At 56.6% G+C, this 23,605-nt stretch overlaps 1 protein-coding gene across 19 annotated transcripts in view; it reads right to left on the bottom strand.

The window, feature by feature from the left end:
• The window catches only part of NFASC (neurofascin), a 202,196-nt gene that overhangs the window by 33,125 nt on the left and 145,466 nt on the right, over window positions 1–23,605 (bottom strand). For 9 of the 19 annotated variants that reach the window (XM_042256949.1, XM_042256945.1, XM_042256950.1 and 6 more), the window contains 16 exons: window positions 18,746–18,857; window positions 18,141–18,325; window positions 16,505–16,636; window positions 13,464–13,607; window positions 12,479–12,590; window positions 12,013–12,179; window positions 11,412–11,559; window positions 10,164–10,288; window positions 9,319–9,363; window positions 8,101–8,202; window positions 7,625–7,822; window positions 6,771–6,841; window positions 5,029–5,251; window positions 3,367–3,482; window positions 1,486–1,690; window positions 138–260 (listed from right to left, as the gene is read on the bottom strand). In XM_042256949.1, the coding sequence (XP_042112883.1) occupies window positions 138–260; window positions 1,486–1,690; window positions 3,367–3,482; window positions 5,029–5,251; window positions 6,771–6,841; window positions 7,625–7,822; window positions 8,101–8,202; window positions 9,319–9,363; window positions 10,164–10,288; window positions 11,412–11,559; window positions 12,013–12,179; window positions 12,479–12,590; window positions 13,464–13,607; window positions 16,505–16,636; window positions 18,141–18,325; window positions 18,746–18,857 (2,208 nt within the window). The remainder of the gene's footprint in view (window positions 1–137; window positions 261–1,485; window positions 1,691–3,366; window positions 3,483–5,028; window positions 5,252–6,770; window positions 6,842–7,624; window positions 7,823–8,100; window positions 8,203–9,318; window positions 9,364–10,163; window positions 10,289–11,411; window positions 11,560–12,012; window positions 12,180–12,478; window positions 12,591–13,463; window positions 13,608–16,504; window positions 16,637–18,140; window positions 18,326–18,745; window positions 18,858–23,605) is intronic. The other 10 variants (XM_060396009.1, XM_042256951.1, XM_042256960.1 and 7 more) reach the window with 3 other exon arrangements.

Raw genomic sequence — 23,605 nt, 5'->3', positions numbered from 1 at the left:
GCTTTTTCCCTTCCCCTTGCATCCCTCCACGATGCCCTGTGTACCCGGAGGCTTTCTACCTTGATTCCTTAGGAAAAGTGGTGAGATTGGGGTTTCTGATTCTCAGATTATCCAAGAGAAAGAAGGGCAGAACGTACAGGCCACGTATTTGAGAGTATATCCAATCAGGATCCCATTGGGGTGCTCTGGATGGTCCCATTCCAGGTTGATTGTCTCCAGGTTGGGCTGCCGGACTCGGAAACGCCTGGGGGCACTGGGTACTTGGGGAAGGAGGAGAGAGCGGGGGACGGGGGGAGAGAAAGGGGTGGGCAGGAGGAGGAAAACACAAGAAACAAAGCACAAGTATGAAGGCATTGACCTCTGGACAACCCCTGTGCTGGACTGCTGCTAAGCCAGCACCTGGAGGGCTGTGAGGTGGCTAGCACCTACTGCCTCATCCAGGATGGCATTTCCCCACATCTAGGACAAGCACGGCTCAGACTTGGTTTATCTTGGGAAGGAGTCAGTCAAGTTCTCCTTTAAAAACTACCCTGAATACAGCACACATTAGACTCTGATCCTGCAAAAAAACCTCCAGGTTGGGCAGAATCATCCTCAGGTAGGAAACCGACTTTAGCCTCTGTTTGGTAACAGAAGCCGCAGTTCTCAATCTTTAGACAAGGATTCTTACCACAGGGTCAAAGTATCAAACCTTGGCCTCTGGGCTGAGAATGCCAGGTTCAGGTGTGAGGAGAGAGAAACCCACATTGGAACACGTGGATGGGGCCAGGAGCAGGAGCAATGGGGAGAGGCTGGTGATGAAAACCAGACAAGGAGGAAGGGATACAGGAATAAAGAAACAACGGCGGGGAAACACAGGAGAGGAAAAAGGAAGAGGGGCAGAAGAATGGGGGAAAGTAACAGGTAAGAAGGCAGGAAGGAGAAACAGAAGAGGGCCTGGTCTTGGGGGCCTGGCAGGAACAGGAGATGTGCGGGGACCTGCCCAGGTGTCCAGCTCCCAGGACTGGGCGCCCCTGAAGGACAGCCTCTAGGTCATAGTGGTGACAGGAGGGAAGGTCCTTGGGGCTGAGGCTGGTGAACCAAGCAGATGCCTCCTGGGAGTCCAGGTGCCTTCTGGAAGTCCAGATGCCTTCTGGGAGTCCAGGTGCCTTCTGGGAGTCCAGGTGCCTCCTGGGAGTCCAGGTACCTGGGCTCCCTCAAGACGCAGTGGGCGGCTCCCGCAGTGCCCTTAGGAGTCCATGTGCACAGCCTGTCCAGAGTCCTGTCAGCTGCCTCACAGTCTTGTTCTGACATAGAACCACCCGTCAGGGCAGCCGCCTCGGGGACAGCGCTCCACGGGTGCCATCAGCATGCCGGTCATCCCTCCACGAGGTTGTGCAGAGGTCAACTTGTGTCATCCAGGGAGAGGCGTGCTGGAGGCGCTTGGGGCCACTCGGCCATGCCACCCCCGTCCTGCCCTCCCTGGGGAGCAGCAGACGGACCTACCTCCTTCCGGGGTGGTGAACTCCTTGGTTTCACTGCGAGGCCCATCGCCTCGCCCATTGACCACAACCATCTCCAGCTTGTAGTTGCTGTAGGGGAAGAGGCGGGACACCACACCACGCAGGCGGTCGCCGGGGAAGCCAGCTTGCTGCCTCTTCTGAGACACCCACAGGTTCTTCAGCAAGCTGCTCTCCCTCCAGTAGTAGGCCTTGGGACAGAGGCGGGCTGGTGAGGGCTCGGCCGGGCAGGGCAGGGTTAGTTGTTAGTGGTGGTGCTGGTGGTGACTGGTCTTCCCTTTCCTGGCCACGGGCTCCGAATCGCAGAGGCCCTCAGCAGCCCCGCAGAGGGCTGGGGGAGGCAACCTGACAGTCCCCGATCATGAGCCACTAGCGCGTGGGGACCGATGTCAAACCAAATAGAGTTTTTGTTTTCGATCATTTTCTGAGCTGTGTCGTCTCTCTGGGGAACAGGCATGCTGGCCAAACGTACAGCTGAGATGCTCCATCTTGAGACTTATTTCCAAGCAGGGGATAGGTTGCTCAGGGAGTCTGTACCAAAAGCACAAATTCGAGCCAAGGGCCCAGGCATGGAGAGCTCTTTTCTGTGCTCAGACACCACATCACCTTGAGTTAGATTTAGTATGGTTTAGATTGGCAGCAGACAGGAGCTGAAAAGTAGCAGGTTAGCCCCAGAAGTCTGAATACACGAAAGGGTTGATTTAGTCCTTTAAAATCAAAAGCTTCCTCTTGATACTATTTAAAAACCATTAGGAGAGTGACATGTCCAAGCCAATGGGAGACCAGGCTGTGGGATGGCAAGAGCTGGGGTGGGATGGGACAGCCTGTGGAAGGTGGTAGTGCCACAGTCAGAAGGCTGTGGCATGGGGTGTGATAAGCAGTGGGAGGGAAGCCCCAGGTCAGGCTGTCACACCAGCATCACCTGGGGCCTCCAAGGACAAGGCATGGAGGAAGTCCAGACTTAAGAAGGGGACCCAAAGAGAGCTTTAGCCAAAAACATCTCCAGGCAAGTAGGTTAAAGGTGCAAGTTGGGGAAGAGCTCATTCAAGCATATATATCATCTCCCTTTCCCTCCTTGGTCTGCCGAATCCATTTCCCTAGAAGAGACTGACTTCCTCTGTGCCACCAACTGTCCAGCCAACCCCCGATGACCCCTAAGGCACAGAACCCATGTTACCCCAGGGCCACAGCCTCTCCAGGAGTTTTAAATAGAGCAGCTCATCAGGGAGAGCCTTGAATACCCATTCAAGGCTCATTCAAAGAGAGAAACATCAGGGAGAGAAGAGGCGGCCGGGGGAAGTCAAGGGCCATAATAACTGCAGTTGGCTGTGGCAACAGGGAAGGGTTTGTACCCTTGTAGTAGCTCTTCCGGTTAGCTGGGGCTTCATGAAATCAGATTGGGTGAGGCAAGCAGCCCAGAAGGGCCTGTAGGAGAGGGGAGGGTGTAGCTCAGCGGTGCCTCAACACTGCCTCTGAAGATACACGTGTGTCCTCACATGGAGGGCAAGCATAATGTGCTCTGTGTGGCCAAGGCACACCCAGCACACCTGGTGCAGGAGACACCTGGTGTATCTGTTTTTGCTGAGGATATTTTGAACAGCTCGCTCTAGACGTCCTCTTTTTTGTTTTGGCTGTGCTCCATGACTTGCAGGATCTTAGTTTCCCAACCAGGCCAAGGAGCTGAAAGTGTGGAGTCCTGACCGCTGGACCACCAGGGAATTCCTCAGACATCATCTTCTTAAACCAACTCTGGATCCAACAACTATCCCAAGGACCCCTTCCAAACATCTCATGTACTGCGTCTGCTACCCCCTCGCCCTGTTAGGGAGCTGCGTGGTTAGACGGGGCCTGCAGCTGGCCTCCTCACTCGATATTCTCTGAGCTGGCCCTGGACCGTGTCGGAGTAGACGCGGCTCCACTGAAGGCTGATGGCGGTGCTGTTCAGGACTCGGATTTTAACATCTGTGGGTGCAGCCCTGGGATCTGCAATGTGTCGGGACAGAGAGCTGGTTATGCAGGTGGGGCTGCCCCTCCCTGACTCCAGAGTCCCCTCCGACTTGCTTGCCCTCTGCTGGCTTGCGCCTTCAGCCCACTCTGGACGCCGGGCACTCCCTCCAGGCCAAGTGGCGTGATGGCACTCCACTGCGGCTGGCCTCCTGGTGGCTTACCAACCTTGCTGTTTACCCTCTAACCCTGTCCTCACACTGGAAATAGTCCCCCTTGAGTGGCATTTGTTTCTTGCTAGCGCCTCGCAGGAAACACTGCCCACAGACTAAAGACGCCCTAGCCTAGTTCAGGAAAAGACTCTGATCCTGTGACTACCTGCAGAGGGAGGGCCACTGCGCCCATAACTGGCTCTCTCCAGTTTTTTCTACTCTGCCACGACAGTGGTCCTGCCCTATCCCCTCTAACATATCGGCCGCAGGGTACACAGATGCGATGGAAACGGTGGGCTGGTCCGTGAGTCCATGGCTAGATGCTGCTTTTTCCATACTTACCCTCCAGAAGTCCCCACCGCCTTCTGTCTGGAAATGTCTGCCACCATGGAAATGAGGAGCGGGATGGACAGAGGGCCTTCTGATCCCCACTCCTTATCTCCCGAGGGGGTCCGATCCACAATCACCTCCAGGGAAGCGGGGCACGGGACCTGACCCTCACTTCCTCCTAGCTCACTGTCATGAACCCCACTGGCCCTGCTCATGACCCCAGCACTGGCCCCCTGAACCCACTCTTTCCCAAGACTCTCCTCCCTCCTTCCTTTGGGTCACCCCACCCACCTCCATGGTTTCTTCTCGGATCAGACCCACATCCACCAGGGTATGGATTACCCTGACCAGGAGGGGCATCACTAACCCTCCGGCCTTGCTCAGCAGCCTGCAGGACTGATGTACTGATGTACTGCCTCCACTGTCTGGAGAGGCAGGTACACACTTCTACACATATCCCACAATCACGTTGATTTATCCAGTGACAGCCTCCAGAGAACTCTTTTTATGCCCAGTGTTGCAGTGGGTGGTCCTGGAGTGTTCGGTCTGGGGAGCTGTGGACTTCAGGCCCTCCAGGATTCCCCTGGGGAGCCCAGGGAGGACTCTGGCCTGGCCCTGCTTCCTGTGGAGGCATTTAGTTATGGCCTTTGGGTCAGATGGTCCTTGAGGCTAGCAAGGCCTGCCAGTAAGATAGACCACAAACCTGGGTTCTGTTCTTAAGCCTGGAATTTGCTATTGTGCAATATGGGCGGAGGTTTCCCTCGCAGGACCCCAGTTTTCATGTTCATAATGTGAGAGTATTGGACTGTGTGACGATGTTGATTAATTCTAACTAGCATTCAGATGATACCATCTCTGCTCCCGGCACCACTTGGGGCCTGTCTGCTCTAGGTCACTGCTGGAAACCCCTCTTTCCTGGTAACTTGCTGTCCTCCAGGATGCTCTTAGAAGACCCAGGGCCCAGGCCAAGGTTCCTGGTCTGCGGGGATGGCCTGGGCAGCCCAGCCGTGCGGGCCCCGGGTGGAGGGAGGGCGGGTACTCACAATCTTCTCCAGAGTAACCGATGACGGTGTCTGGCTCAGGGCCCTTCCCAAAGTCATTTTCAGCCTGGACTCGGATCTCGTAGGGCACATAGACAGGGGTCTGCCCCACCACGTATCGGGAGCCCCACACGGTGACGTTGTTCCAGGCCTCGCGGGCCTCTCTCCGCCGCCACTTGACGATGTAGCGCAGGTTGGGGCCGAAGGCGGAAGTGGCATTCATGGGCTGAGTGGGGAGAGACGGCAGGAGTGGTGGGGCACTGGCGAGGAGCCCAGGCCACCCCGGCTCGCCCTCTTCCCACGGCAGGCCCCTGTTCCCAGCCTGCCCAACCATGGCCAGCCCCTTGCAGAGCTGGAGAGAGCCTGCCCCAACTCTGAGTCCCCCGGGAGCCCAGAGTCCTGCAAAGCCAGCAGCGCACAGATCCCCCACCCAGGCCCCAGTCCCTGTGACCTCACAGCCCCCCCTCGGCAGGTACACAGGCAGTAAAAGCGTCACTGTCAACAGGACTCTGCAGTGATGGAGCAACCAGAAGCAGAATGCACACGGGGATGTGGCAAGCCTCCAGAGTCAGAGGAGCGGGTTCTGGTTTAGTCATGGCCCGCCTGCCACCAATGAGTCAAAATTCCCGACTTCAGTCCTAGCGAATCCACGCCTATCTGCCCTACTCTTCTTACAAGGCTGGAGCTGAGAGCGGGCGTAACTCTGTCTTTGTTCCCCAAGGGCTGGTCCAGGAAGCCGTTCCCTGGGCGCCTGCAATATGGAGCTGAACCACTTCTTGCCAGGTCCTAAAGATGAGCCCTCGAGTCTTAAGTCTGGGCTCAGCCCAACTGCCAAGGCTGCTGAGACCAGGCCCTCGGCAGACAGTGATGGTCGTGATTCTAAACTCTGCATCTGTCTATTTCCATTATGCACAGCAACAGCACAAAAACGTTAAAATTTCAGTGGCTGGGACTTCCCCCGGTGGCACATGCTGTGGAGCGACCAAGCCTGTGCACCACAATTACTGAAGCCCATGTGCCCTGGAGCCTGTGCTCCATAACAGAAGAAGCCCCCACACCACAGCTAGAGAGCAGCCCCTTCTCTCCACAGCTGGAGAAAGCCCTCGCACAGCAACAGAGACCCAGAGCAGCCAAAAATAAAAAATGTTCAGTGGCTGAATTTGCATCTCAGACTTAGAAGCAGTTTGGGAAAAAAAAAAAAAATGTCATTTGGAGGCCACATATCCCAGTTTTGGTTTGGAAAATGTGGTCAGGTGAGCCAAGACGGAAGATGAGTTTTCCAATCCTGGTCTGGCAGTCATCTTCGGAGCCCCTCTGTCCACCCTGGACTTACAGACGGCTGCCACTGGAGACCCACCACTCGGCTGGTCTCTCTCCACACTCAACAATCTCCAGCGAGAGGAGCTCAGAACTCACTGAAGTGGGGTACCGGTGTTTAGGCTACATCGTTTCTGGGGACTAATCTAAATCTCTCCTTCTTCTAAAGAAGCGCTTTGGTTTTGTGGGACACTCTCTGCTTTTGCCAGAAGGATAGCGTCTGTTTCCTAAGTCACCTCTGCTCCTGTCTTACAGCTTGCTCTTAGATACTCTCCTGTTTGATTTCTTGACGCTCGATGCAAAGAGTGGCCCTCACACCAGGCAGGACGCCTGGGCCATCCTGCAGCCTGGGGGCCCCAGGAGTGTACAGGGCGAGGGCCCCTAAGACTGCCAGGCAAGCCTCGCGGGCGGGCTGGAGGAGCTCTCACCGTCCACGTGATCTCCATGTTGTTCTTCCTGGTCCCCTCTCCCTTCACATCAGAGGGGTTGGACTCGGGGGCTGGAACCCAAATGGAGACAAAGTTCAAACCCAGAGCATGCATCACAGGGCACAGTAAACAGCCTCTCCTCCCCAGCTGACCGGCCCCTTCCGTGCTCGCCTCTGCACTTCTCAACACACTCCGTCCCCTACGCGGCTGAGCTTGCTCTGCCACTCTGTCGTACATGTGATGTGCCTTCCTAGCCGAGACTTAAACCCCCAAAGGAGGGATAGTTTCTTCTGAGTTTTAATCCCTGACACGATAGCATTTATTATAAGGCTTTCCACACTTCAGATGCTCAATAGAGCCAACTCAATGTGGATTATCCACTAAGGGTGTTTAATACCAACTTGGTTTATCCTGGCATTCAACATTTTGGGGGAGCGGCTTTCACCCTCAGCGAGCCAGTGTGATTTCAGACATCTAAGCATTTCATTACCCAAGTATGTCAAGAGACCTTATGCGACATGAGAGTATATGTTTCTACCGCCAATCTTCACAGCTCTTCCCTTTAAAGCAGATCAAGAATTATTCATAATTATTACTAATAAGTAATAATAAAAATGTCAGTTAACATTTATTGTGTGCTTACTCCATGCACATTACATTAGGGACCTGAATTGTATTTTCAAACAACTGTATTTTCACAATAGCCCCCTAACGGAGATGGCATAATTATTCTGTTTCATAGATGAGGAGGCCTGGAGTAGCTTGCCTAAATTCATGTGGCTGGGGACCCGGGGAACTTAGTCTGTACTTGGGTGCCCGGTGTCAGCACCTGCCGTTAGCCCTCAAGCACTCACGTGCTCCGCTGGTTCGGTAGCGCTCAGATGGGAGGCTGGGGTGGCTGCTGCCCACCTCATTGATGGCGATGACCCGGAACTGGTAGTTGACGTAGGGTGATAGCCGGAGCACAGCTGAGTTGACACTGCCCGGGAACCTGGAATGGTCATGCCAGACCCCTGGCTGGAACTGGTCTTCTTCAAACTGGACGACGTAGTCTGAGGAGGCAAGGAAATCCGGACTGTCTGGGGAGCTGAGTCAGTGAGCTCTTTCCCAGGGTGTCCCTCGGGTTCCCAGCAGTGTTGACAGCCTCCCATAGGGAGACAGAGGCACATGAACCCTTCCCAAACACAGAATGGGAGACAGACCACGGCCTCCATCCTGTCGACAGCCCAGGGCACATGCCCAGTGAGGAGGTGGTGGGGCCCGAAGCCAGGGCCGGGCCGGCCACTGGGCTGCATCCCTCTCTCCTGGTCTGCGTGAGCCCGTGGCTGACCTGTGATGGGGCTGTTGTTGTCGTCCCCTGGGATCCAGGTCAGCCTCACGCTTCTCTCGGCCAGGTCAGTGAGCTCCAGGTCCCGGGGTCGGTCCGGTCGTCCTGGAGGCAGAGGGAGGGGCCTCCAGAGTCAGAGCCGGCCCGGCCTGCACGGGCCCCAGCCCCGGCCACGGTCCCGCAGACAGGACTCGAGTGGGCTGAGCTCACCCCCAGCAGGGACCAAGCCCAGCCTGTGCTGGAGGGTCAGCCCAGGGGCCACCCCTGCCCTCAGGGTTCAAGGAGGGACAAAGAGCAAAGACCCCCAAATTCCATCCCCCCAAAGAGTATCAAGGGGTGCAGGGAGCAGTGAGAATTGGGGCCAACCCACCCCAATCTGTGGGTGTTCTTGGAGTGGAAACATTTGGGAAAGAATCACACCTTTAGGAAAGAAGTATGGAACTTCCATCTATAATTATCTTCTACTCTGTATGCTGAGGCTCTGAGGGGGCAGGAGCCCAGGAGGGTGTTTGGAGAGCTTGCAGGGCAGAGCAGTTAGGGGGATGGGGGGAGGGGTGGCGGACAAACACAGAGGACCAGGCCAGGGAGGAGAGAGCAGCTCCGTCTAGAAGCTTCCATGATGGACAGCAGGACAGTGTCCCCCCGCAAGGGTGGGGCAGTGCCTTTGGGGGCTCCAGTCTCACTGGGTTTCTGAAGTGGGTGCGAGTGCCCTCCTGGCCACCGACTGGGGAGAGCAGGCAGGTTTCTTTTCTCCCATCCTGGCCCCTTGAACTAGTTATTTCCACATTTTGGCTGGTAACTGGAAGGATCTGAAAGGTGGGTCCCAGCAGCCACATTTACGTGTTGCACGCATGTGCACGTGGACTGTAAATGGGTGCGTAACAGCAGATCTGGAGAGGCTGCCAAAGAGATGGGCCTACGGATGACTGGAAGCAAGCGTTCCGAGACCGCGTGGAGAACAGGCCGCCCAGGGGAGTGGTGGGCGTGGCCAGAGGTAAGGGGTGGGAGGGGACCGCAACTCAGTCTGCCAAAGGGGCGGGACTAGAAGGGCTCAGGGAGGGGATGGGCCTCCTGAGAGGGCTCAGACTTGGCGGGGGTGGGGCGAGCTGGCCCCTCCCCTGTGCACAGCACTCCTCTCCTGCAGGGCCTTCCTCCTCCTACATGCCCCGCTCTGAGGCACCTGGAGTGCTTGGTGTGAGTCCCGGGGTTAGTACGAATTACCTTTGGGAAGGGCAGCCAAACGGTTAGTTGGAGTGGCCTGATCAGCTGCAAAGGTAAGACGGGTTATCCAGGTTAGCAGGTCATCTGGGGATAAAGGTGCTCTAAGGGCGGGATCAGGAGGCCAGGCTTGAACAGCAGCGCCTGCTTGGCCTCATCCCCCATCCCGTGGAGGGTGCCCCGGCCCTCACAAAGGCCTTCCCATGCTCCCTCCGCAGCCAGGGCCGGGCACGCGGTCTGCTTGCTATCCTGGTGCCGGCACCGCGCCTGGGCCCACTGCTCCCCGGGACGGTGCAGGGACACACCTAGGCGGCAGAGGTGAAAAGAGGATACACTCTGCTGGGCGGGAGACCACACCCCCGGGTTTGGGATGGCTTCGTATTTACAGGCTGGCTTGGGGGCGAGCCTCCAAGAGGGAGTCATCAGGAGTGCCCGGCACCTTGTGAAATCCCTCCAGGAGAGGTGGGCAGAGAATAAAGCAGCAGCGGGTGTTGGAAGGCCAAACAGAGCTGTCTTGTTGGATAGGCAGTTTTAACTGACTTAGTGGTTTAGAGTCAGCTGTAAAGTTGGTAAAGACGACCACAATAAGAACCCCGTCCATCCCTCTCTCCTCCGGCACCTTTCAGTTGAGGACTGAGGCGAGTCAGCGATTCCACTCAGGAGGTAAGGCATCCAGTACAGCCTGCTCTGAGAGGAGCAGCTTCCTAACCCTCAGGCCCTCAGACAAGAGGACTCCCATGCCTGGCTGGCTGGCTGACTGCAGGCACTGCCCTCCGAGCCACCCCCACCTCTCTGGACACGGGGAAGTGGGGCGGGGGCAGCGGCAGGGCGAGGGCAGCGGTGGTTACCTAGCACGGTCAGGTAGGCTTTCGCCAGGTCTTGGTCCAGCTCAGTGCTGGCAACGCACGTGTAGCTGCCCTGGTCCCGCTCGGCCACGCCGAAGATGGTCAGGGAGTCCTCCTCCTTCTTCATTCTGCAAAGGAACAGGGAGGGGTTGGAGGAAGGTGGAGGGGAGGCAGTGAGGTAGGGAGGCGGGGCTGGCGGGCACTGCCTGTCCACCTTTTCCCTGGGGTGGGGACAGTGGGCCCGAGCGGGCAGCTGCAGCCCTTCCTAGGGGACGGGGGCTCATCGCAGTGCTGTGGGAGGGGCAGGGTCTTCCTGTCACGCTGAGCACTTGCGGAGCTTCACGGAGGGGATGGAACACAGGCGGCACTAGAGCGGCCCCCTCTGTATTCACTGTGCTCAGATTCCCCCCCAACCCCAGGTCCTCTGCGCTCCCCTCCTGAATTAGGGCATAGCTTGGCACACCGCTGAAGGCAGGTCTTCTCAAGCTCCCAGCTCTGTCTCCAACCCAGAGCGATGCCTGCACTCAGCCAAGTGCCCTGGGCTCCCCTGAACTGTCTCCACAGAGGGAGGAGGGCACCCAGGAGCTGGGTGCCAGCAAAACCCGTGCCCACTGGAGGATTATGCCCCTCCAGGAAACCAGATGATCAGCAGACCCAGCTGGTACCCATGTGCACCCTGCCCCAAGACCGAAGCTGGCACAGAAGAGAGCCCGGGAGGAGGCTCAGAGCAATGTTCTCAGCCCCAGCTGCATACTCCCAACAGCTGGGGGACTTTACACACCATCTATGCCTGGGCCCGCCTTCAACTCCAGTCAGATCCGAATCTGGCTGAGGGAGAAGACAGGCGTGGGCCCAGGGCACAGTAAGGGCGAGCCAACTAACCACAGGGTCAGAGCCTGCTCAGGCAGCCCCGCCCTCTGTCGGGGGATGCGGAACTGCTGGCTGGGCTGCAAGGAGGCGGGGGCGCGTCCAGTCTGGACACCAAAGAGGAGCAAGGAGGGGCCGAAGGACAGAGAAGAGAGTGCAGATGGAGAGAGGAGGGAAAGGAGGGAAGGAGGGGAGAGGAGCAGGGCGCTGAGTGGAGAGAGGGCAGGCACTGGAGGGGGTCTCCCCTGAGGGGTCCAGAACCCTCTTCGGCGGTTCTGCAGCGAAACACCGACATGGGAGCTGCAGGTGCGTCCACGCATCACCAGGAGCAAGGGAGAAGGCAGGGCCCCAGAGAGCAGCAGGCAGGGAGGCAGGAGCAGAGACCTGTTGCTGATGTAGAGCGGCTCGTCATCCTTCAGCCAGGAGACTGTGAGCTTCAGGGAGGGGTCGTGCTTCACGCGGCACTCCAGCTGCACCGTGCTGCCCCTCTTGGCGACCTGATCCTCGGGCATCCGGTAGATCCTCGTGGGGTCTGCAGAGAAGCGCCTGAGCTCGAGCTCCTCTCTGCCACCCCCACCCGCAAGCAGCCACAGGGTGACACGCAAGACTAGCTTGCATGGACCGCAGAGGGTGGCAGAAATAGGATTCAGTTAGGTGAACTGGTCGGGGAGGGCTGGAATAGGAGATCCCCAGTGGAAATAATGCCCAGGTCCTTTCTCGCTGGCTCAGGAACACAGGACGTGGTTTCTGGGGCGGTGGTGGGGAGCTGGTGTGGGGAGCAGGCCTCCCTGCCTAGGGAAGTATGTGCAGCACCCAGGCCAGCTGGGGGCCCTGAGGGAGGTCCCACTAGGGATTAAACATTAAGGGTGGTGCGTTTTCAAAGTGACACACACGGATAGCTTTGAGGAGATGGCATTCTCAAAGTTAAAAATGCCCCCCACTCCCCAACTCACTGCGCCCTCTACCTAGCGACCCTCTCCTTTACCTTTGACCTCAAGGCGGACCTGGTTCTCTGCTTTGCCCAGGATGTTGGTGGCAACACAGGTGTAGATGCCCTGGTCCTCTTTTCGGATCATCTTGATTTCCAGACTGCCGTTCTCATAGACGTGGTAGTTGCCACCGTCCAGGTTGCTTCCTTGTCCATTCTTAAACCTCACAACGGAGCAGCAGGACACAGCATGCTGAGAAAGGGCCAGCCCGGGGGGAAGGGACCCCGAGCCATGCGTCTGCCCCCACCCAGGGCTGGCCTTGGCAAGCCTCTGGCCTCAGTTTCCTTCCTCGCACAATAAGAGGCCTGACCCAGATGCTCTGCCAGCTTCGTCTCAGCCTCCACCCTTTGCGGCTCCCAGGACTTGCTGAACCCCTCTCATGGGCCGAATGCGATGAGAGAGGTGAGACAGATGCCCCCTCCAGATGCCCCCGTGGGGGAAGCCTGGTCTCCTGGAACTTACCATCGGAGTGTGGGGATGGGAGACCCAAAGAACGGGCAGTCCAGCCGGGTCCGGTTGTACAGGATCACCCTGATGAGCTGGTTCCGGGGCGACAGCATCCGAGGCGGCACGTCTGCAACCCCAGAGACCTAACCCTGACCTTGGGCGGGCGTCTGCCTTCCTCTGCGACCCCAGAGACCTAACCCTGACCTTGGGCGGGGGTCTGCCTTCCTCTGCGACCCCAGAGACCTGACCCTGACCTTGGGCGGGCGTCTGCCTTCCTCTGCGACCCCAGAGACCTAACCCTGACCTTGGGCGGGCGTCTGCCTTCCTCTGCGACCCCAGAGACCTAACCCTGACCTTGGGCGGGTGTCTGCCTTCCTCCCCCTCCTTGGGGACCAGTCTTATCTCTGTGTGCCTTCTCCTCGGGGCAGCTTTCTAAGTACCAGCGTGACCTCCCCCATCAACCTCCCTCCCAGATTAGGTGAGGAAGGAGGAAGCTTACCCATCTGCGCCTAGCCTACATCCAGTCCCACTTTTGCAGAGGACGCCCCCAGCCTTCCAGCAGCTTCTGTATCTGCCCCTCCACAGCCCCAAGGCTTCTCCTAGAGGCACCTGCCCACTGCCCTCCGTCTGCTCCAGGAGAGCCACAAACACACTCAGGGTAGTTCCTACCCTAAGGCCCCGGAGAACCCAGGGGAGACTCAACACGGACACACCAACAAGGTGAGATGGTCCCTTCTCTTGTTGGGGGAGGGAGGGGACTGAAACTGGCATTTCAGCTCTCCGTTCGTCCTCTGAGTGGAATGAACAGTCTGCACACCCAGCTCTGCAGATTTTAAGTCCTCCATCACCCCTCCTCATTTCACCCTGGCTCTCCACACTTCCCCACTCCGCTGCCCTTCTCCCTGCAGCCTGACCGATCTCTCAAGCAGAGAGGGAGCCCATGCTCTGAGCAGGGCCCGGGAGGCCCCCGGAAGGCGAGCGGAGAGGGGCGCGCACTCACCCAGCACGCTGACGAAGGCGTTGGCCAGCAGGTAGCCGTGCTCGTTGGAGCTGTTGCACTGATACACGGCCCGGCTGCTGATCTGCGTGTCACGGAAGATGATGGTGTCCCCGGCCACCTCACGGTTGGGGTTGGGCGGCGCCGCTACAGACAGGAAGGTGCTCCTCGTAAGATGGGGAGGGCGGGCAGAGGGCATGTGGGACTCTGGTAGGACTGAGCCAGAGTCTATTTCTCAATCCGCCCACTGGGAACAGGAATCCCGGTCAAAGCCCGGCAGCCGGGCAGCTGTGGTTTGAATTCTAACCACGTTATGCACTGGCCCTACCATCTCTAAACGCTTTGGTCTCCTTGTCTGGGGATAACACCACCCCGTGGCATTTCTATGAGGATGACTGAAGAGTCTACGCATGTCCTTAGAAGAGGGCTGAGCACATGTGCTGGGAGGGCTGGCTGGTTGCTGTTAGCATCTTAACCCAATGTGCATATACTCAAAAGGGTTTTGAAAAGCATATGAAAAGTGTTTTGAAAAGCAATACACAACTAGGTGGGACCTGCCCGCTTCCCATCCTCTGAGCAGAGCACTCTGCAGACGTCCACAAAGTTAAACCTGGAGGCGCACGCCTGCTGAAAGTTGATGCACCCTTGCATTTGCCAAAGGGACCTAACCTTCCCAAGACACGTGCGCACTGAGAGGACACCCCTGCCGCAGTTCTCCTGGCCGTGGATGCTGAGAACGGAGGCTGGGGAGTCGCTTTAGGCACGTCCGACTCTTTGCAACCCTATGGACCTTAGCCTGCCAGGCTCCTCTGTCCACGGGATTCTCCAGGCAAGAATACTGGAGTGGGCGCCACGCCCTCCGCCAGGGGATCTTCCCGACCCAGAGATTGAACCCGCGTCTCTTATGTCTCCTGAACTGGCAGGCGGGTTCTTTACCACCAGCTCCCAGGGAAGCCCAAATCACTCTAAGAGTTGGGGCAAATCAGTAGCTCCTCTGGGCCTCACTTCCTTCACCTGTCAAGTAGGGAAGCATTTCTTCCATCTTCCCCTCCTCTGAGGAAGGGTAGGGTAAGACAGCAAGAATGAGATAACAAGCGATACAAATAAAAGTTTTCCAGAAATGTAAAGAATCCACCCTTTTCTCATCTTTCACACCACGAGGTGCCTTTCCTCTGTAAGCTTCTGGGCCTGGGCCAGATGACTTGGCTTGTGTGATCTATGACCTCACCCAGGGTCACTCAGACCTTCCCCAGGAGTCGGCAGAGGGGGACCCAGGGCCCGGCCCCACGGGCGCCACCCCACAGACAGCAGGTCTGAGCCTGGAGATGTGGAATCAGCTGGTGAGCAAAGCCAAGGTCAGCATTCTTACCCTTCTTCCGGCATCTCAGCAAAAAGGCACAAAGGAAGCAACGCCAGCAACTTTACGTCTCCTCGCCTGGCGAGGCGACCAGCGTTTCTCCCAGTCACTTCTTTGAATGATGGGGGACCTTGCCAGGGCCAGGGCTCAGCTGCAAATCCCGGGCTCTGCATTTCTTTAATGGAGCTGTGGAGTTTAGAGCCTTTGTCTGCCTTATCCCCAAAGTGCCATCAGGACAGGGAGAAGGGCAGAGGGCAGGCCAAGTCAGTAAGTGGCTTGCATGCAGGGGGAGGCTATCTCCCAGGATAACCAGAGGCTCAGTACCAAACAGGGCAGGTTGGGTGTTGTCACAGCAGCCTCCAGCTCCCTCAGTCCCAGGTCGTGTGACCTTGGGCAGCTGCTGCAAAGGCAGCACTTCATTTCCTCATCTTCAACATCTGAGGTTAATGAGGTAAGAGGGATGCTCAGCGCCCGGCACCCAGTAAATGTCTAGAAAGGTGCATTCACGCCTTCTCCTCTGCCTGTCTCCCTACCTCTCCACCTTTTATCAGCTGTTGCTCACGAGTTAGGCTCTGAGTTCTTGCCATCTAGTTTCTGTCCCATCTGGTTGATAATACCGTTTGTATTTGCTCTGACCCTTCAGAGAAAGTAAGGACAGGACCTTTAAAATGTAAAGCAGGGCTTCCCTGGTAGTGGAGAGTGGTAAGGGGCCACCTGCCAATGCAGAAGACTCAGGTTCGCTCCCTGGCCCGGGGAGACCCCACATGCCACGGGGCAACTAAGCCCAAGCAGCAAACTACTGCGCCCTGGAGCCTGGGGCCGCAGCCACTGGGCCTGCGCCCTGGAGCCCAAGCTCCATGCAGAGAGGCCACTGCAGTGAGAAGCCCGCACACCGTAACCGGAGATGAGCCCCCGCTCCCCACAGCCAGGGAGGGCCCCCCCCCTACCGCCCCCGCTCAAGAGAGCCAGGGAGGGGCCTCCGCTCCCCACAGCCAGGGAGGGGCCCCCGCTCCCCACAGTTAGAGAAAAGCCTGCGCGGCAATGAAGGCGCAGTGCAGCCCAAAACAAATGAAGTTATTTTTTAGAGAGTAAATGCAACTGGAGTGAATTCAGATGTGAAACTTCGACTGAGACTCTGGCTGGAAGGAGCCTGGAGCCACGCACCCCTGCGTCTGGAGGGGACTAAACCTCCCTGGACGCCAGTGTGCACTCAGTAACTGCTCTGGGCAGCTCTGCTCTCAGAGGGGCTTCCCCTCATTTCCGATCGTATCGCCCATGTTGTCGCACAGGCCTTCCTCTTATTATACCCTCAGCAGAGGGAGGGGTTTGGTGGGGGGCAATGAAGATGAGCTACCAAGGTCTCCTCTACCTCCTGAGCCCCATGACCCAGAGCCCATAATCTCAGGGACACAGCTGAGGTCCCCAGCTCTTGAACTGGGTTTGCAGTTATTAGGGGCAGAAAGCAGACATTTATGAAAAAACCCTAGGGAGCAGAAATCCCCTAAACACGGGCACGGGCCTCCTGTTCTCTCTCGCACAAAGGAGGCAGGTTTCCTCCCTCTTGAAGGGTCCAAAGGGATGGGCCGCTCCCTCACTTCTGATGGCACAGAGCTGGTCCACAGGGGTGGGGAGCTGGATGCTCCCAGGAGGGAGAGCAGAGACAGGCAGGACAGCAGCGGTTACTCACATTGCAGAGGTTCCCCGTTCACCATCCACTGGACCGTGGGCTTGGGGTTTCCATTGGCTCGACACACCAGTCTCCCGTCCTCGCCAGGAGCCAGGATGAGGTTCTTGGGTTCATCCAGCCAGTATGGAGCAGCTGGAAGACAAGGACAGGCACAGGCAGGGCTGTCAGATGACACAAGCAGGCAAAGAAACCAAGTGGGCTCCCTCTCAGAAGGCAGGAGCCCCCGAGTGCCAGCCCCCACCCCCACCGGCCCCCACCGGCCCAGGGCTCGTCCTGATGGGATGACGGTCCAGACCTCTGGTTGACTCGGCACTACAGATGCGGACTGGTTTATTTCAAGTTCACAGAACAAGAGTTCTAAACTGAGGCCTCCTGAAGAGCTTTTAAGAAACACAAATGCCAGGGCCCATCTTCAACCTAGTAAGTCAGAATCCCCAGGGGGAAGCCCAGGCAGCCAATGATTTGAGGGCTACTCAGAAAAGGCAATGGCACCCCACCCCAGTACTCTTGCCTGGGAAATCCCATGGATGGAGGAGCCTGGTAGGCTGCAGTCCATGGGGTCGTTAAGAGTCAGACACGACTGAGCGACTTCACTTTCACTTTTCACTTTCATGCACTGGAGAAAGGAATGGCACCCCACTCCAGTGTTCTTGCCTGGAGAATCCCAGGGACGGCGGAGCCTGGTGGGCTGCCATCTATGGGGTCACACAGAGTCGGACACGGCTGAAGCGACTTAGCAGCAGCAGCAGCAGGCCCTCCTGATGTGCACCCAAGGGTTCGAGCCGGGGAGGGCAATAAAGTAGCAGGGGCCGGCCCCGCTGGATTTCCACGCTATTGCTGCAAGATCAGACCACTTAGGAAAGGCATGCTGCTCATTCTTTTACTGTTGACCTTTGGTCAGCAGAAGCTCTTAGCTGGCCACTCCTTCCAACTGTTTGAAAATTTTGTGACTATGTGGATTTCTCTGAGAAGAGGGTCCTTCAGATCAGAATTCAAAGATCTTGAAACCCCAATAAATGTTAAGCACCCCTATTCTGAGTGTGGTGCTGAAACCAAGGTCACAGGTCAATGAGCTTGTGCTAAGAAAGTTCTTATCCTGTAGTATTTAACCTCATCACCCAATCATCCATTCAGCCCCGCCATTCAGACTGAGAAGTGATTGGCGGGCCTCCCAGCCCCATGGCTGGGACCCACAGACACGTGCTCCATTGCTGACAACAGCTCAGGTGCTCTTAGGGGAGGGAAGTGATTTCCTAAAAAAATAATTCAGGCCATGATCCCTCCCCGTTTTTAAAAAGAACCACGTTCAAGTATACAGACAGCACAGGGCTAAGACAACACACCATGAACAGGAATGAGAAACGAAAGACGGGTTCCGGGTCATCCAAACGGGCCACAGAAGAGAGTGTGCCTGCTGAGAGAGCCCCGGGCGCTCAGGGGAGGAGGGCAATGGTGGGGGGATCTCCGCCCGTGACACCCCCCTTCCCCCCTGCCCTTACACACTCCTGCAGGTCGCTATTGCCACTCATCAGTGTGCTGGTGTTTTCCCCACTCACGCAACCACCCCGAGAGGGAGGGATGGCCGTGGAGTTGAGGGCTGGCGAGACTGTCGTAACGAGAAGTGCGCACAACGTACCCTTCACTCTCACCGAGATCGTGTGCCGGATACTGCCCATCTTGTTGGAGGCCAGGCAGAAATACTCCCCGGAGTCTTCCTCGGACACGTTGGTGATGCGCAGGGCCTTGTTGAAGTTCTCAAACTTGGCCTTGTCGGATGGCAGATCCCCGCCTTTCTTGTACCATGCAATGTCTGGTGTGGGGCTAAGAGAGACCAAGCGAAAAACAGGGACTTACCACCAAATGTGGCTCTGCCACGCCTGTGTGGAGCCTAGGACACCACGGTGTGCTTATGGTGTCCTTGGGCTCAGGGGGACGCGTGTTCTTCGAGGGCTGATCCCTCCTGTGCAAAGGGGATGCTCGGCCACAGGGCACACAAAGGACTCAGCTAAGATCACAAGGGGGTCTACCACATATAGGAAGCCTAGCTCCCGCCTCTCCTCAGTATCTGAGAAAGGCGGCCGGAATGGGATGACGGTGATTGGCAGCGTCCTCACTAGGAGCTGTCTGCTTCTCTCCCCCACCCCACCCCCGGACAAATGCTGCAACAAGAGCATGCACAATCCCCCAACCCATCCTCCTCAAAGGCGGGCAGGAGTCGGGGTGCAAACACCCCGTACATACACCCCGGAGGCGATGCACTCCAGCAGGAGGTCCATGCCACGCAGCACCATCTGACTGCTCGCGGTGCCCTGGGGATACATGAAGCTGGGTGTTCTCTCTGCAACTCCTCGGGCTGAAACAGGATGGAACAAGCTCTGTGAGCTTACTGTCCAGAGGGCTGTCCCAGCTGGGCCGAGCTACTGGACTAGAGAGAAAGGTCGTCATGCCCTCCTGATGATGCCCTTAGCCGCAGAGGCACCAGCCCCAGACCCCCACCCCCTGCCGCGCCGCTGAAACCACCCCAGGGGCCGGGGCATTATTAAGAGAGGTGTGTTAGGAAGCGCGGGGCTCCTCGGCCCCACCGGCACACGTGTGTGAGCAGCTCTAAGCTCTGAAAGGCTCTGCCAAGAGGAGCCCAGCGTCCCCCCAGTTCAGTAAGCCTCTCTGTCCCTGGAAGGGGCAAGGGCTGCCTGAGCAGGGACAGTCCACTCCCTGCGCATCCCATGCTGGGATCCAGAGGCCAGCACGGTGGCCCCAGGGAGGCCCTCTCAGCTTGGGGCCACAGGACAGACAACCTGCTCTTTGGGAGCCCAGAGACAAGGAGCCAGGATGAAGCCACAAAGACTCAGATGAGCAGTCAGAGATGCAAGGAGTATTATTAACGGCTTAGCAAAGACAGGGGGAGAATTAATGAACAGGGATGACAGGAAATCACTGTGGGGCTAGAAACCAATCTGCTGCTTCACTAATGACTTTGGCACGGCAGGGAGGAGGGTGTTAATTGGATGTGAGAGACTGAGGGAGGGGTGAGAAGCAAGTGCAGCTAAGACGGAGAAGCTGCTCCACCACTCGACCCGGCTGGAGCAGCCCTGGGGCCTGCAATCGGTGAGACACACACAGCTTTCCAAGGACAGGGGCTCACAGAGGCGACTCGCTCAGGGTGGCTCTTTCCCTGTGGAGGGGGTCATGCAAGTCTGGCCTCACCTCTCCCTTAGAGCTCTCTGCACAGTTCTACGGGAATGAATGAGATGGGATGAGGAAGAACAAGGATTCTGTAACCAGGAACCCCAAAGCAAGGGCAAACTGGAGGGGTCACCTTTGCTCAAAAGGTGTATGACTGTCAACAAGAAGAGTTGAAAATATAAATACAACCTGGGCCTACCCACAGGTTTAATGGGTCTCTGACTCAGCTGGAGGGGAGGCGGGGCTGCCAGGGGCTGGGAGCCCTCAGACGTGCCTGGAGTGCGAGCCGGGCATGCTTCCAGGCGGGGCAGGTACTGTTACTGGGTGCCTGGAGTGAAAACAGGCATGCTTCCAGGCGGGGCAGGTACTGTTACTGGGTGCCTGGAGTGAAAACAGGCATGCTTCTAGGCGGGGCAGGTACTGTTACTGGGTGCCCGGAGTGAGAATGGGCATGCTTCTAGGCGGGGCAGGTACTGTTACTGGGTGCCTGGAGTGAGAGCGAGCATGCTTCCAGGGGGGGCAGGTACTGTTACTGGGTGCCTGGAGTGAGAGCGAGCATGCTTCCAGGCGGGGCAGGTACTGTTACTGGGTGCCTGGAGTGAGAATGGGCATGCTTCTAGGCGGGGCAGGTACTGTTACTGGGTGCCTGGAGTGAGAGCAAGCATGCTTCCAGGCGGGGCAGGTACTGTTACTGGGTGCTGGTGGAACGAGGACAGAGTGGCGGGGACCCTGTCTCAGTGCCCCTGCTGGGCTCAGGGGCTAGCTGGGGTCTGGCTGGCGCAGCAGGGCTCCTGTCCTACAGGTACCCAGCTTCTCTCTATCAGCCATCAGAGGAGGGTGTATCACAGCACTGGCACGTATTTTATCCTCTCATCAAGGGGAAGCAATGATGAAACATACGTGGAGGTAATTAGTCTGCTGGCACAATGCATGCAGTGTAGCAAGTGTTGGGTAAATGTTTGTGGAATGAATAAATCCAAGAGGAGGAAAGAAAAAAGAAGGCAACGGTTTATCCCGTGTCATCTCTCTGTGCAGATGCCTCATCCGTCCCACCAGCATACACACATACAACATGGGCTACTCAAGGGGTTAATCCATTATGTGGTTAATTCGTTACCATCTGCAACTCTGAGCGCATCCAGCTCTCAGCACCAAAGAAGCCTGATGCCAAGGCAGCAGCTTCCTCCCACCCGTCAGCCTGGAGTCGCCCAAATGGTCAGAGAGCACAAGGCCAGGGGCACCGGGAGGAAAAGGAGGTCTGAAGGCAGGAGGCTCTGGTGCCAGTTTGGCGGATCTGTTGAGAGCTGGGAACTGGGGGGTTACATGGAAGTTCAGTCAGCATATTCCTTCCCCGTGGGACCAAACCTGCGGCAACCAATGTGTGTCCCTGTGGACATGTAATTCACACCTTAGCGTGCAGCCCTGTAAGCACACGTGACCAGCATGCCCAGCATGGGAGAGGGGGAAGGGAGCACAGCGGCCCCCGTGGCTGCCTGGACACACTGCAGCTGGGCCTCTAAAAAGGCCACCGCATCCCTCATTTACAGGGTGCGGGCTCGCAACCAGAGTGGTCCCAAAGGAGGGGAGGCCACTGCAGCCAGGCCAAAGTTCAGAAACACAGGGAAGAGTGTCTTAAGGGCAGAGGTCATAGTCAGGGCTGCCGCTTGGCCGCTCACTGCGGGCCAAGCACCGGGCTCGGCTCCGTCTCTACCACCATCGTCACGTTCGGAAATCACAGCAAACCTGGGGTATGCCTCTCATTTTCCAGAGAGGACGCAGAGGCTCAGCAGAGTCAACAGACTTGGCAAAGTCACGAGCCAGTCATGTTTGGATTCTGGACCATTGGTGCCAAAGCTTCAGCTGCAGCATCTGTTCTATACTGCCCCTCTCTTTAAAGATAGATACCCTACTTGTTCCTACGACTGACAGTCAGTTTTGGGAAGATCTTTCTTAACTCAAACCAAAGAATACCAAAATTCAAGGGCAAAAGAGATAAAGGAGAAAGATATTTTTGTTTTAATGGGCTTCTCTGGTGAAACTATTCCACGATGTTTCCCTCAAATATTGTTCTTGCCATCTCAGCTGAGAGTCCTTCTCTCCTTGATGTCTAGTCAATAAAGTTGGGGAGATCCTTCTCTCCTAAACTGGAAAAACAGAAGCTGGGCTGGAAATTAAGAGGCTCCAAAGACATCTCAACTGGATTGTTAAGGCCACGGAAAGCTTAAGGAGGAGTCAGGGTGACATATGGGATCGTTAAGGGATGAAAAGGCTGGACTCAAAGGGGAGGCTATGAAGAAGTGTCCTCTTACATGAAACGGATTTACAGGAAAGTTTACGAAAGATAAACCAGCTGGTACCTTTGGGAGCCACTGCTCCCAAGGGAGGGTAGCTCATTTCTTTCCTGGGGGACCCAGGAAGAGTGCTAGAGACAACGGTGATTGCTCTATGAGCTGTGTATGCTGGAAGATGACAGAGTGTTTCACAGGATCTGTCTCAGAGCTGGGGATCCAGCCTCTCCAGCGTGATGCTGCTTCTCTTATTCTCATAAATCATCAAGGCTGGAGTCAGACCTGATATCTGAACAAACTCAGAATCCAGCCGCTAACGCTCACATCTCTGAAGACTCACAGCTCCCCACATGGGCTCATCTGACCTCGAGGTCACGGGCAGTCCATTCTCTGCTGCTCTTGCTGTGGGGCAAGAGTGGGCTCATGGGTTTCCAGGGGATCGGGTCAGCAAGGGCTCATCAGGAGACGCCTCTGCCTCAACCACCTTGGCTTTACAGAGACAACGAAAACTGCCTCAGCACAAACTCGCCTCCTGCAAGAGGACACGGCAAGACTAAGGGAAATCCGAGTTGCTTGCCTCTGTCGAGTGCTGCGTGTTAGCAGAAGAGAGTTCACTGAATCAGACGTGTCTGAAAACCTCTGCCACACAGCTTTTAGGGGTGGCTGGATCCTACCTTTGCTGCTTCTGGTTCTCGGAACTGAGAACTCACGGGGCTGGATTCCTGGCATCTCACCACCTCTCTGGCTCTAGAAACAGCTGCCCAAGCAACCCCAGAAGGTGAGCAAAACTCTTTGCTAGTGACATTTAATATCTTCTACTGCCAAGAAATCTCTTCCATAAATCTACCCCCAGCCCCTCAAGCAGTAGCTGGAGCTTTGTTCTTACTGTGCTCTCAGCGTAGCTGAGAATCGGAAAAGCTTTCGTTTTTCTAGTTTGCCCCACAATTTCTCCCTCCATAGTACCTTCTTCCTGTGATTGTGCCTGTCTCTCTCCCCTTCAGTTCCTCCACATCCCTCAATTTCAGAAGCAAAGAACCACCGTGCTTGATCCAGTCAACACTAAACCATCCTCTTTAACACCAACAATGGTAACATTTATTAACCATGAATGTGTTTCACATCTCACTAGGGACATACGCACATTATGCTATTTAATCTTCAGAGCAATCTTTTGGAGCAGGTAATATACCCATTCTGCAGATAAGGAGAGTAAAGTCCCAACAGACTGAATGACTTGCCCAAGGTCACTCGATGGGATGTCTTGGAGCCTGAGTTTAATTCCAGGCAGACTGCCTCAGAGGGCTGAATTCTGAGTGGCAAGTTACCGTCTCAGACCAGCGTCCCCCTGCTACTTAGCATGTCAGGGGACACCTGGCATACATTCACAGGATACGAAACCACTCTAGGAAAAGTGTGATTATGATCTGGCCCTGCTGTTACAAAAGGGGCATATTTCAAAGCTAAGCCCAGAGGGGTCAGTTCAGTTCAGTCGCTCAGTCGTGTCCGACTCTTTGCGACCCCATGAATCGCAGCACGCCAGGCCTCTCTCTCCATCACCAACTCCCGGAGTTCACTCAGACTCACGTCCATCGAGTCCGTGATGCCACCCAGCCATCTCATCCTGGGCCGT

This window comes from Ovis aries, chromosome 12, assembly GCF_016772045.2.
Source record: "Ovis aries strain OAR_USU_Benz2616 breed Rambouillet chromosome 12, ARS-UI_Ramb_v3.0, whole genome shotgun sequence".
Taxonomy (NCBI): domain Eukaryota; kingdom Metazoa; phylum Chordata; class Mammalia; order Artiodactyla; family Bovidae; genus Ovis; species Ovis aries.
Note: the sequence above shows the minus strand (reverse complement) of the source record. Positions and strands in the feature narration are given on the sequence as shown.